This window comes from Dromiciops gliroides, chromosome 6, assembly GCF_019393635.1.
Source record: "Dromiciops gliroides isolate mDroGli1 chromosome 6, mDroGli1.pri, whole genome shotgun sequence".
Lineage (NCBI taxonomy): Eukaryota > Metazoa > Chordata > Mammalia > Microbiotheria > Microbiotheriidae > Dromiciops > Dromiciops gliroides.
In genome coordinates this window covers 168,518,046-168,533,141 of record NC_057866.1, presented here as the reverse complement: position 1 = coordinate 168,533,141, position 15,096 = coordinate 168,518,046, and the positions used below count along the sequence as shown (strand labels likewise).

At 37.8% G+C, this 15,096-nt stretch overlaps 1 protein-coding gene across 1 annotated transcript in view; it reads right to left on the bottom strand.

The window, feature by feature from the left end:
- The window catches only part of MND1 (meiotic nuclear divisions 1), a 119,373-nt gene that overhangs the window by 89,422 nt on the left and 14,855 nt on the right, over positions 1-15,096 (bottom strand). Inside the window, exons 3-4 of the mRNA XM_043972542.1 lie at positions 13,401-13,458; positions 6,086-6,234 (exon numbers count right to left, since the gene is read on the bottom strand). Of these exons, the coding sequence (XP_043828477.1) occupies positions 6,086-6,234; positions 13,401-13,458 (207 nt within the window). The remainder of the gene's footprint in view (positions 1-6,085; positions 6,235-13,400; positions 13,459-15,096) is intronic.

Below are 15,096 nucleotides of genomic sequence, written 5' to 3'. Positions count from 1 at the left end.
GCATAAAATAAAATACCAGAATTATAAAGGAAACCATTTACATTGAAATAATCATCTATCTATCTATATTTTTTTTTTGGTGAGGCAATTGGGGTTAAGTGACTTGTCCAGGGTCACACAGCTAGTAATAGTTAAGTGGCTGAGGCCGGATTTGAACTCAGGTCCTCCTGACTCCAGGGCCGGTGCTCTATCCACTGCGCCACCTAACTGGCCCATCAATATATTTTTTAAAAGCAAGCTCATGGATTCTGGGACTAAGAGGCTTTTCTATAAAATAAGAATTGGACATTTGTAATTGTGAGAGCCAGTGAGATATAGTGAAAACAACCCTACACCAGTATTTAGGAGGCTTGAGCTCAAATGTCTCTCCTGATCCTGCTAGTTTGACCACTGGTGAGTCACCTGGACTCTCCAAACCTCATTTAGAATATTTAAGAGTATAAAGTGATATGGGGCTTAATATAACTCAGAGGAAATTTCTTCTGTGAGAAGCAAAACCAGAGACAGCCAGATAACGGGACAGACATATGGAGGAATATCAACTAGATACCAGGACATACCTAAGAAGTAAGGGGAGATAAAATTCTATAGCAGGAAAGTCAATTAGGCATGGGTACTCTCTGACAGGAACTAAGAGACAGAGATAACCCCAAAGGTCAGGACCATCATTTCAAAAAAAAAAAAATCCCCCTGGACTCTCAGGAATATGACAAACATTCAGGCTTTCCCCACCCCAAAAAGGAACTTTCCATTTTCAGGTGGACACCCCATCTATCCTCTATAAAAAGCTTTTTCCTTCCTTCTGTTCTGGGAGGAGGATGTTTTTAAGCTTTCCTCCCCAGGGGTGAAGTCTTTCACTTCCCACTCAGTCACTTTCTCTAGCACCAAATAAAAAAACATTTTAATTCTAATTGGACTGTGTGAGAGAGTATAATTCTTTACTAAGGAATACCTAAGGATCCCTCCCTTCTTCTACCCTGACATACTTCTGCCATCCAACATAGGGCATGGGAAATTCCTGTTTCCTCTCACCACAAAACCCTGAGGTAAGAACTCCTTTTCGTTCATTCTCTCTCCCATGCCTGACTCTATCCCTTGTCAGTGCTCCCCAAGGGGTAGACATGGGGTCAACTTTTCCACTCAATGGGCAGGGCCAAAGCACGTTCAGCCCCTTGGATTCAATATCTCCATGGACAGGATGATATCCGGGTAAAGGCTTAAACAGCCTTATGCTGGAGGGACAGAGAGAGAACATTCTGAAGTGTTCCCCTTAGGATGCACTCTGAACAACTGGATTAAATTCGACTTTACAAACTAGGGAGCAATACAGGCACTAGGGAAAGCCCTCAAGGCCTTAAGCCAGATCAGGCCCTACCACCCCCTGAGTGGGCTATCTAGTAAGGTAGATCTCACAGCTGCTGGTTTGTTTGTGTGTCTGATGTGCATTTATGTGTCTCTCAAGCACCGTACTTGTGTGTCTGGACAGGATGTTTTTTAGCTTGTAACTGATAAAGTTAATTCTAAGATTTCTCTGCCTTCCCCATCTTGGTCAGACTGGGAAGGGGGGTGAAGGGAAGCATTTGACTGCAGAATGTCTTTACATTGTGAACTACTCATAATTTGAATCTAGCACTGGAATGTAAATTATCTGCTAGGCATTCATAGCCTTAGATAAACTTTATAGAAGCTGGTTTTTTTTAAGTAATTAATGTTGATGAAAGCTCCCTTAATCTGTAAATTAGCCCTTCTAATCTTACAAGTTTAATCACTGCAAGACCCCAGGAAGGGTGACTGTGTGGATTTTTTAAATTTCTAAAACTGTTATAGGGGGCGAGGATCAAAATGGAGGACACCAGGTATCCTAAGCTCCTCTCTTTCCACAAGAGAAATTTCATGTCAAAAGCAACAACAAAAAATGGAGAAAGACTCTTTTGTCTAGCTCAGTAAAGGACATGTGGGATCAAACCACATCTAGATAATGGACTTTGTCTTAAGCATCTTAAGTGAAGGTCTTTCCCTGATGTCATCTGTAGAGTTCATTTTAATGTAGACGCCTTCAAATCATGTCAACTAATGGAATTGAATGATGCTAACCAATTTGCTTTGATCAATGTATAATGACCTGCCTCTATCAGATGAGGATAAAAACCCTGGGAAGAGGCCAGGAACCTTTTTGGCTTGGCTCTCTGGTTTCTAGGTCTTCTGGGTCTTTGAGTACTTTTCTCCTGCTCCCAATAACTGGCATGCTGAATCTATCTTCCTGCTTTCTCTACCACTTAGTCTGAGACCATGAGAAGTTAGGGAGACACGTGGTCAATTCTTTACTGGTTTATAATATTAATAAATTAAAATATGCTTCCCCCAAAACTGATATAGCAATAGTAATTATTTTAAAAAACACACCTCTTCTCAATAAGAGTGGCTAGGTGCTGCAGTGAATAAGAGTGTCAGACCTGGAGTCAGTAAGACCTGAGTTCAAATCCAGCCTCAGATACTTCCTCACTGTGTGACTCTGGGCAAGTCACTTAACTATTTGCCTCACTCTCCTCATCTGTAAAATGAGCTAGAGAAGGAAATGGCAAAATATTCCAGTATTTTTATCAAGAAAACCCCAAATGCAGTCACAAGGAGTCAGACATGACTGAAACAACGGAACAACAACAGCAGAGTTGGTGAATTCCTGGTATGGAATGCTACATACACTGTCAGACATGGCTGGTACCTGCTTTTATTTTGGTTTAACTGTTTTTCTCTAGAGAATTGTAGGCATGATTTTGGGAGAGTGACTGAAAATAATCATTAAACCATTTAACATTTTTTTTTAAATAGTAGGGGAAAAGAAAGTAATTTGTCTCTCTGTGCCTAAATTTACTCATCTATACAAATCTGGAGTAGGAATAGATGATCTCTGGGCTCCCTCCTATTTCTAGCTGTATGATCCTATGAAGCATGGAATGAACTGGGGATTTTTGTCTAGGAGACTTTTTGTAGATCTCTAAACTCAATGCAATTACTGCAAGGTCATCCGTGAATAGGCACATTTCAATGCTAATCTGAATACTATACATAATGCATATGCTAATGTATACATTAGCATATCAAAACAAATCACTTTTCAATTACTCCAGCTCCAGGCAGATTTGTGGTTATCCTCAATCCATAAAGGATTAGGAGAGAAGTATTGGGTTTGGTGGGGATTTGGGGTTTTTTTGGTTGTTTTTTTTTTTGCTTGGTTGGTTTTTTTGTGATAGCTATATTCAAGGCAGACTGGATTGGGAGTGGGGGAAGGGAAAGAATACAGAGAATCAGAGAAAGAAAGGATCACACATTACTATTCTGCATTATACAGGGTTTGTTTTTTCTGTGTTGGTTGGAAATGCTGATGAAGTTATGAGTTTTTTATGAAATGTAATGTTCAGCTCTTGCTTTGTAAAGCAAGCAACAAAATGCTTATTAGGGTAAAGTTAGAATCTATAAAGCAATCAGCAGTGCAATCAGTAAGGGTGCTAGTAGCTACTACTATAATTAAAGAAGGCACATGATGAAAAAGAAGTCTGTACATATATATTAATCAGGACTATTTTCTTTGTTCAGCATTCAGTCTCTCCTTCTTCAGTTACTGTTACATAATTAGGTGAAAATGATCATTTTTGCCATTGTAAAATGAAGCAGGCTCAATTTACCTCGCACACCCCACTTCCAATGGGAAACTCTGGGAGGACACCCACAGATTCAGAAATGGGACATCAGGGATCATTTTATCTAGCCCTTTCATTCTATAGGAATTTTAAGAAACTGAGGCCCAAAGGGGTTTAGTTGTGATTTATTTTGTTAAAAAAAAAAAGGTATCATTTTAAGATCCATTTTGTATACTACTCAGTAGCTAACAGTTATCAGAGAATGAACCACAATAAATTACTATAGTTTCTTAAAATCAGTAGAGTAGCTGTTTATATGTTTAGACTCAAAGAGACTCAAAATGAAGTTTCCCTATATTTCTAGACAAAAAAAAATCGCTAGGGCAAGTCCTATAAATTAATAGCAAAAAGAATTAAAAAGAGCCCAAATCCATTTTCCGACAGTTCTTGCAAATGGGATGAAAGGAAAATGTTTTCCAGGATGAAAAGCTGAATGGAATTTTTTTTTTTAAGTATCCAGGGTCTGGCCAAGGGTAAAAAGAAATACCTAGAAAAGAGTGTAATGCTTGGAACTGACCCAATAAGGGAAAGAAAGGAGTTTGGATCCAGAAGACAAATGCTGACATCACTGCTAGGCAGCTAGGGTAGCAGAATCATAATCCGAATGTTCAGTTCAAGGTATTTAAAAATTCACAGGACATTTTTTTGGAAACAAATGGTAGTAGAGGGCTCCAAAGATGGCAGGCTCATTAAAAATAATTAGATGTGACAGAAAGAAACACTTCAGTAAATTTCTTGTGAGCTCCGAAATCAATGATAATGAAATTGGTTTAAATGATACTAATTGGCTGCAAATTTAGAGTTTTATATTGTGTTGCCAAGGCATTATATTAAAATAAATTTCTGTCTACCACTGGTCCATTAATACAAAGTTTGATTTAGTGCTAAACAATCTGAGATATTTGTCCAAGATAATAATTGGATTTTTTCCTCTATTTAAAGCATTTAACACTGAACATTTTGAACACTGAAAAGTCTTAGCTCTCACCTTCAAAAATAGCATGAAATTTAGAGATACAATTAGAAACAAATTCCTATTTTAGTTTCTGAGGATATTTCATAAATGGATGACATTCAGACGTAGATCCATTAACATTAGACTACTTCAAGAATGAAAATCAGAGCTAATGAAGAATAATGCTACTATTTATCGACAAGCTGGGTAATGATATGATACTAAATTTGTTAGCTAGGGGAAAAAGTCCAATAAGTTAAAAACCTTTCAGGTGCAGAGGGCTGGACTCATGCTCTCATAATCCTTTCACAGGAAGCCATCCTGATCCTGGTGGGCTTCCTCAGGATCTCTTGATATTTATTATCTGAGTATCAATGGGTTTAGCAATTTATTATAGTTCTTATGATATACTACAGGACTCTTCTCTTTATAATAATGGTGTCTAATGGATTTTTTACTATTAAAAAGGATTTTGGAAAAATAAGTCAAAAGAGTGTAAGAACTGGTTTGGGGGACCCCATCTTTGGCTAAAATTAGAAAGCCTCCCGTGTGCCCTACACAGCTTCCTCTGCATCTCACATGGCTCCCTCCGCCCAGCAGGGATATGCATGAAACCCCAAGATCCAGGGGCGCCCCACACAGCCCCAGCCGCCTTGGGCTCTGCCCCTAGAGGTGCCAATGAATTAGCTTGGGGTGTGTGGGTGGTCCACCGATTTCCTGTGAGATAAGGGTTTTTTATCCTGGAGTGGGGGTGGAAAAGCAGAGAAGAGAGGAGATGAGTAGAAGGGAGAGAGAGAGAACTGTTCACAGCCCCAAGCGAGAAAGTTAAACGCAGATGCACAGAGGATAGAGAAAGTTAAGTGAAGCAGCTGAGTAGGGTGGGCGAGTTTACAGGTCATATTTCCTGTTTTTCTTTGTCCTCATTTCTACATTTATTCCCATCAATAAACCCTGGCTTTTTGCTTTTACTGAAAAGAGGCTTTTTAATCTCGTTTGGGAGAAACAGTTGGGGAGGGGGCAGTGTGGAAGAGAGGGGAGGCTCAGGACCTAGAAGTCTCCCATTTGTTTTCTGAGTTCCAATATTGCAACTAGCCTCCCAATTAACTCTTCCCATATTAAATTTGGCTCTTACAGATTGGTAGCCCATACGAGGCTTAACGAACCTGGGGGATCTTTTAAAACCCCTCTTACAAGAGGAAACTCTAGACATAGAAATTCCCTCCACCAAGAGATCCAAAGGTGGTATAGTCTTTACCCAGAGTTACTTATAGGTAGTAATAGTCAGGGGTAGGATTTGAACTTAGGTCTTTCTGACACTGAGCCCAATATTCTAACTATTCCACCACTCGTTGCTATCACTGAAAGACATTTTTAAAAGCCTATTCTCCTTTCACAAAGAAAAGGTTTATATTTCCCCCTAACTCTTGCTTACCTGAGTTGACAATGTCTCCAGCTTTCGTTTCCTTAAATGTAATGCTTTGCTTGGAAAAGCCCAGAAATAATTAGAAGTCCCAATCCTCTCAGAGTCCACCATGCCATCATCGACTAGGCTTTGAAGGACTTCCTTCACTGACATAGCAGCTACCAGAAAGAAAAACAGTATTTAAACTTAAATCACAATCACACAAAGGTAAAACATGAATAGAAAATTCCATTAATAGCACTTATGGGGCAAAGGGTTAAAATGCCCCTAAAAAGAGATATATGTCTCAATTAATCTTCTTAGGGTCCGGATTTTATTCAAAAGAACCCAGAACCCCAAAGGACTGCAGCGAATACCAGGAGAGAGGATGGCCTAAGTCCATTTGCATGCATCTGTATTTAATGTGGGGAATGATAATATTACCTTTGACATTACTGCCTTTGATTTTCATGAGAGACAACATGGCACAGTGAATCGAGGCAGTCAGGAGGAACTGGGTTCAAGCCCAGACCCTGATACATGCCAGCTGTGTGATCCTGGGCAAGTCATTTAACCCCTAGGCAACTCTCTAAGAAAAATTACAGAAGCACTAGTCCAGGGAGTCTCTACTGTGGAGGTTCGTCACATCAATGAAACCATTAGTCTGGATCCAAAAAAAGAAAAAGAAATTGTATAAAGATGACCAGGCAAGATTTAGAAGATGCATGGGGAACAATCCGGTGAAATTATCCAGATCCTTTAGGTATGGGCCAGGGAAACATGCTGCTGAGTGTGCCAAACTTGACACACTGAGGATGTTGGCCACCTCCTCTCAAAGCAGATCTTTGCCCCAGTGCTATCACACAGTCACATTTATTTTCTCTAACTGGATTCTTGCTTTGAAGACATACGTATGTATGTATGTATGTATGTATGTATGTATGTACGTACGTATGTATAACCATAACTATATACACACATATGTGTATATCTATATCTATATAGACATATAGAGATATATAGATATGTATAAATCTCTTTTTATTTGTCTCGAAGTCTCTTTCTAGACATTTCTCAAAACTTGTGTTGGCCTGTCTAATTTACACCAGGCTGGCTAGTTTTTCAAAGTTATATAGCCCATTTATAGGTCAAAGGTGGCAATTTGAACCTGGATCTCCCTGGCTTTGAGTATGGCTCTTTATTCATTGTCCTCACTGCCTCAAAATGGTTGGAGATAGGGATGGGGATTATAGAGACTCCTTGGACTTCTAGAGAGTTGGCTAAGGGTTAAATGATCACACAACTAGCATGTATCAGGGGCTGGACTTGAACCCAGTTCCTCCTGACTTCCTTTATCTATTGTACCATGTCGTCTCTCATGAAAATCCAAGGCATTTGTAATAATGTCATTCCATTTTAAATACAGGCACATGCAAACTGACTTAGGTGTTTGAAATAAATAGAAAGAAAAGCCAACTCACAACAGGAGAGCCTAAACATCTTAATGGTAAAGAGGACATATAGTCAAATATGCTTATGGGGCCTCCATCCATTTTTTTTCTATTTTTATTTATTTATTCATTCATTCATTTATTCATTTTCTTTATTTTGCAGGGCAATGAGGGTTAAGTGACTTGTCCAGGGTCACGCTGGTAGTAAGTGTTAAGTGTCTGAGGCCGGATTTGAACTCAGGTCCTCCTGAATCCAGGACTGGTGCTTTATCCACTGCGCCGCCTAGCTGTCCCCCATCCATTTTTATAAATGACTATATGCTTATGAAAACAAAATGTTGAAATTAAATACTGGAATTTAAGCTTATAAAACAACGTACAACATAGTGAGCATTTCTCACATCTCTCACAAATACTCTAGTGGACCAGTGATCTCATCCATGTGGTAACGCCCTTCATCTGTGCAGACTATGACAGACCTATACTCACTCATCACAACAGACTTAAATGTTTCTAACTTTGAAAAGAAATTAGAGTCACCATGTAACTTACTTAATTGACCAGGGAAGTAAGAGTTCACCTGGATGCAATGATTTATTGAAAATATATAATTGTGAAAATGTTATGAAGCACTTAATTGGCACAACCAAAAGAAAGCTAGGCCTGGAGTAGGGAAGAGCTGAGTTCAGATCCAGCTTCAGATACTCACTGTGTTACCCTGGGTAAGTTACTTAAAAAAATCTCTATTTGCCTTAGTTTCTTCAAATGTAAAATTGGGGAATAATAACAGCCCCTACCTCATGGGGTTTCTGTGAGAATCAAACGACATGTTTATAAAGCACTAAGCAGACACAGTAGGCACACAGTAGGTGCTATATAAATACTTGCTATTGTTGTTGCTGTTTTTGTAAGGATCAAATAAATTAAAATTTGTAAAGTGCTTTGCAAACCTTAAAGTGTTGCACAAATGCTAGCCATTATTTATCAGTATATAATTCAGAACTAACTCTCCCTCTATAAATTTGGGGAACTAAGATCAATTTGTAACAATGATTTCAGTCATCAAGCTCTCTGTATCTTTGGCTAAATTCTGTTTAATTAGGAAATGTTGTTGTATGACAGGCAGTGTGCAGGACTTGTAGCTAGAAGATCTGGGTTCATAGCACTTCCCAGTTCTGTGACCATGGGTAAGTCACTTAATATCCCTTAGCCTCTGTCTCCTTAAAACTGGGATAATAATAGCTGGAGAATCTACTTCAGTGGGCTGTTCGGAGGCTCATAGGAGATAAAGGAGGTTTAAAAAATAGTTTCAACAATCTGACCAGGACAGTTTCCTGAACAAAAGACAAGACAGCCTCTGCAAACCAAGTCAGGCAAACCCCTGAAGCCCACACTGCATTAAAAACAGAGGAAGAAATCAAAGGAGAAACTATAATAAGTGACTTTTCCCACCCCAGAACTACACAAATTCAGCCAGCAGCCCACGAGCAATAGAAAAGGAGGCCTTGGGCCAGCAAAGTTTGCTCCAGCACAACCAGGCAGTGTGACTCTGTGTGCAGAGGAAGCAAGAGTGGAAGGCTCCCCTAAGAAAGCCCGGGGGGGGGGGAACCTTGGAAACCTAGGGGAGCAGTAGCAGCAACAGCAGCAGCAACAACAACCAGAACCTGACTACAGCCCTCAGACCAGGACACTCCAGGCCAGGAACTTGCAGGTTTCTAACATTCTGTTCTGAGATGCGGAGTGAGCCCAGACAGCACAGTTCTCTGAACCTCTAAGTAAGATGGATGAACCCTGAGAAGTCAAAGTTAGCTCAGCAACTAGCTCACTCAAGGAGAGACTAAGTAGTGCCTCACCCAAATTGAAGAGCAGGCAGAACCTGGCCTTAGCACATAGAGTCTCAATTCAGGAAGCAAAGCTGGAAAGAAGTAAATCAAAGAAAACACTCACCACGATGAAGAATTGTTTCAAATCTAGAGACTACACTCCCCCAAAGGAGTAAGTCTATAACAATCTCAAGCCTAGACTCAAAGGAAAAAAACGGGATTTTCTGTAAGGACTACATGAATACTTAGAACAAATGAAGCAAGAGAGAAAAAATGAAATAAGATCTCTGGAAAAAAGAATGGAAAGGATAATAAGTAACTTAGAAAAGAAAGTGGTAAACCTTAACCAGGAAATAGAATCTCTGAAAACTGGAAAACAACAACAAAAACAAAAATCAATGACTCTAGACAACAAGAAATACTAGAACAGAATCAATAGATTGAAAAAAAATAAAATTAAGATATTTGATATAAAAAAACAGTTGAACTGGAAAAGAAGTCAAAGAAAGAGAATTTATGAATCAATGAACTCCCTGATTAAAAAAAATCCTGGACACTATTATTTATTATTTCATTTATTATTTCGAGAAATAAATAAATTTCAAGAAATAATAAATGAAAACTGCCCAGATCTATTAAGCAAAATAAAGATAGAAAAAAAGCATCTGATCACCTCCTGGAATGAATCCTCAAAGGAAAATTCACAGGAATGGCAGAGCCAAAATCCAGAGTGTCTATGTGAAAGAAATAATACTATATACAACCAAAAAGAAGCTATTCAAGGATCAAGGAAATACAGTTAGGAATACATAAAATCATGGCAGCTTCAAATATAAATCAGAGGAGAGCTTGGAAAACAATATTCTAAAAGGCAAAAGCTATGGGATTACAACAGAGAATACTAACCAGCAAAGCTGAGTATAATCCAACAGGAGAAAACAAAAACTTTAATAGAATAAAGATCTTTCAAGCATTTCTAATGAAAAAATCCAGAGTTAATCAGGAACTTTGAAATACAAACATACATTTCTAGGTACAGAGTAACCTAGAAAGGTAAATTTATTTGAACAATTTAAAAGAGTTATCATGATATAGTATTACCATTCTATTAAGGGGCAAAGAAATATGCCTTTCAAAACCTTAATGTTTTTTAATATTTCTTTTTTTCTTAGTTTTCAACATTTACTTCTGTAAGATTTTGAGTTCCAAATTTTTCTACCTTCCTCCCTTTCCCTGCTCGCCCCACCCCAAGAGAGCAAGCATTCTGATATAGATTATATATGTACAATCTTGTTAAACCTATTTCCACATTAGTCATGTTCTGAAAGAAGAATGAGAACAAAAGGGAAAAACCACAAGAAAGAAAGAAAAAACAAAAAAAGTCTTTATTCAAACTCCATAGTTCTTTTTCTGGATATGTAGGCATTTTTCATCCTGAGTCTTTTGCAACTGTCTTAGATCATTGTATTGATGAGAAGAGCTAAGTCTATCACAGTTGATCATCACAAAATGTTGCAATTACTGTGTACAATGTTCTCCTGGTTCTGCTCACTTCATTCAGCATCAGTTCATATACATCTTTCCAGGTTTTTCTTCAATCTGACTACTCATCATTTCTTATAGCACAATAATATTCCATTATATTCATATACCACAACTTGTTTAGCCATTCCCAAGTTGATGGGCATTCACTCAATTTCAAATTATTTGCCACTACAAAAAGAGCAGCTATAAATATTTTTTTTAACATGTGGGTCCTTTTCCGTTTTTTATGGTCTCTTTGGGATTTAGACCTAGTAGTAGTATTGCTGGGTCAAAAGCTATATACAGTTTTATAGCCTTTTGGGTATGGTTCCAAATTGCTTTCCAAAATGGTTGGATCAGTTCACAACTTCACCAACAATGCATTAGTAGAACCTTAATGTCTTCATAGAATATTGATAGAGATAAACAATAAAAAGAATAATTTTGGGAATAAAATGATTTTGTTCTGAGGGTTTCTATAGGTTAGTATAGGGGGAAAAGGAGAAAAAGTTGGAACTTGCTATTTCTTACAATTGGGGTATTTAAGAAAAGTATACAAACATGGCACAAAGGAAGTAAGTGGGCATCGTTGTGTTTCATGAATTTTTTTTTTTTTTTGCAGGGCAATGGGGGTTAAGTGACTAGCCCAAGATCACACAGCTAGTAAGTGTCTGAAGCTGGGTTTGAACCCAGGTCCTCCAGAATCCAGGGTTGGTGCCTTATCCACTGCACCACCTAGCTGCCCCCATGAATTTTCTTATTGGCTTGACTACTTAATGCCAATAAGCCAACACAAATCAGAGAAACAGGTTTCATTACATCCAGAATGTGAAACACCCCATTAGTAGTTAATGGAGACTGTGTATCATTCACAATTCAGCCAGTAGTATTTATAGATTACAAAAAACAAATTTAAAAAAAGATGATTGTTTATTATAGTACAGCTGATTATTTTTTTTAAGTATGCTTGTTAGAGAGAATGTCTATCATTAGCTACAGGAGATAGATAAGGGATGGATCCTTTATAGTATAGCTAGTTTCACTAAATCAAAAGGAACCATCTGTCAGTTAGATAAGGGAAGGGGACATTACAGAGACTCTAAAATCCTCTTTAAAATTTTTTTAAGCAATTAAGTCTTTTTGTATAAAATAGAGGAGGAAAGAAGATAATGAAAGACACCAGCTATTCCAAATGGTCCTAAAATTCATGAAAGGGTCATACACAGAAAAATGGTGATTACAGAACAAAATAGAGTTATATTCTTCCGAAAATTCATATGCAATGAGATGAATCTCACTCTTAACTGAGATGACAAAGGAGGGTTGAACAAACATATATATATATATATATATATATATATATATATATATACACAAACACTCACAAAATCTGATGTAGAAATACATAAAGCTCAACAGGGAAATAAGCAGGGATTAAAAAGGAGGATAATATTGGGGAGAAATAGTCACAAGTAAAACAAGCTGAGGGGAAGGGGAAAAGGGAGGGGAGATTCATAGTCTCCTTTAAAATCCTTTTTGTGTTCCATATTATGGAAATGCTTCTTTTTGGTGTCAAAAAAACAACTCAAAAATAGCAGCATTGGCTTTAAACAATATATTTGAAAACATACATTTGATCAAGTTATAATAGCCATATCCTTCCATAAATCAAACAGAAAAGACAGCACCAAAAAACTGCTCTCACAGACAAATGCTGAGACACAAAGAAACTAAACAAATCTGTCACTGAAAAGCCTAAAGATACCATTTCATTGAGAAGCTGAGATGTCAGCTTTGAAGTAGAGTTTGGAAGATACCATTCAAATGCAAAACTGGAATTTTCAAATGTTTCATGAAAATTGTAGCTATTAATTTTACTTTGCATCTTTTGTAGCCATCATTATTTCCTTTTCCCTTTGGAATTTATTTTATCTTCTCTATATCAACTGTCAAGAGAACTAGTGTTGTAATGGACAGAGAGCCAACCCTGGTTTTCCAAAGACCAGGGCTTAATCCTGCCTCTGATACATACCACATGTGTGACCATGGACAGGTCACTCAGACACTCAGTGCTCCAGGTATCTCTCTTTGTCTCTGGTTTACAGAGGAGCTGCAGACCTATATCAGTGAAGGGTGTTCTCTGTTATGGAGACCTCCACATGATGGAATAACAAATCTGACAACATAGCTAGGATTTGATATTGCTTTAAGATTGGCAAAAGGCTTTACATACATTATCTTTTATTCTCACAACCTTGTGAGGTAAATGTTATCATTATGCCCATTTTAGATGAATAAACTGAGCCTCAAAAAGGTCAAGAGACTTGCCCAAGATCCTATAGCTAGTAAGTATAAAAAGAAAGATTTAAACAGTCTTGTCTAGTCTAATGCCCTTTGTACTCAAAAGAAAGGGAAACAAATACAATAACAGTTGCAGAAAAGAAAAAGGCCAGTATATCAAACAAAGAAACAAACAAAAACCAACAATAACCTCCTTGAATCTTTAAGGATACAAATAAATAAATAAAAGGTAATTCTGATACTTACTAATTCCTTTCTCTCTGGGAGCAATCTTCTCCATATCTTTCAACTGAAATACATCTTTCTGTTTAAAAGGTATAAATCAAAAGCACATAGTTACTCTCCGCTTGATCTTTACATTTATGAATCAATCAACAAGGATTTATTAAAGCCCTAATAAGTACAATGAAAGAAATAATCTCTATTTACAAGGGATTTACATTCTAGCATGAAATTCATTCTCTTATTGATTCATATGGCGACTCTCATGGATCACAGACAGAGCTGGAAGGGACCTCAAAGGTCATCCGGTCCACGCTCCTCATTTTACAGATGCAGACACTGAGGCCAAGAGAACTGTACTCATTTGCCCAAAGTCACAGGGTAGTAAATAGCAAAGCAAGAATCTGAACCCAAGTTCAATCAACAAGCATTAATTAGGCACTCACTCTCCCTTAGATACTGTGCTACAAGCTGGGGGTGCAGAGAAAGGCAAAACCAGCCTCCCCCCCTCAAGGAGCGCACATTCTTATGAAGACAACAACAAAAGACTGTACAAACAAGACACACGCAGAGTAAACTGGAGGGAGGGGAAGAGCATCAAGGGGCACCAGGAAAGGCTTCAGCTCTCCTTCTATAGAACCCTGTTGCTCTACTGGGATAGTGCATGGAGGGCTGGAGAACAATGTACAGGGTGATCACATTTCTTGAAAGGTCAAAAGATTTTTAAGAATATCTATACAATTGATAAGGATGGATGATATGAGCTGGATTTTTCTTTCCCTTTTGTCTTCTCACAGACTGTCAAGGACCGTCATCATTTTCTTGAGTCCAAGACCATATGGGAGGATGGTTACACGTATGAAATGAAGAAGTAATGGTGATCTAAGGAAATTAGCACAGTCTCCAAGAACTTTTAGGAATACTGAGCTATAAAGAATGTTTTTCATGTTAAAAAGGTAAAATAAATATATATTTTCTAATCACAGAACTTCAAATGAATAAAAAAAAGGCTTTTCAATCATACTAAATTATTTGTCATTTTTTTCAAATGTATTATCAGACATTTAAAAACAGATGTTTCATCATCTTGTCCTTTGATTTGCATAGATGGCATGATTTTTTAACAGACTGAAATTTCATTTTCTACTAATGAGAAGGCATGATTTGTCCATATCCACTGAATGAAGGATGCCAAAAAAAAGTTCAGAGAAACCATAAAAATTAGCCAAATGGCACCTGCTATTTAGGAAGCTTGTCAATTTGGTCTGAAAGACCTGGCTCCTTCCTGCCTGTATGACCTTGGGAAGTCATTTAACCTCTCTGGGCCCATGTACACTCACCTGTAAACTTACAACCTTTAAGGTCCCTAATAGCTGTAAATCTATGATGATCCTATATAAAAAAAATCTATTATTAACATTACTAATAATTGCCTGAATTATTACTAATAATTCCTCTCCTTTTGGGAGAGTAGGCCTTGGCAGAGAGTCCAGACCCTTGATTTCATCTATCTAAAGAATTCCCAGTGTGGAATAACTTCCCAGAGGTCTGAGAGGTCAGGCAACTTGCCCAGTCATACAGTCAGCGGATATAAGAAGGCAAGACAAGGACTCATGTTTTTCTGACTCCAAGGTCAGCCGTCTCATGGACTATGCCATTCTACCTCTCCCTACTTTACATCACATCTTTCCAACAGAAAATCTATTAAAAAGAATAAAAA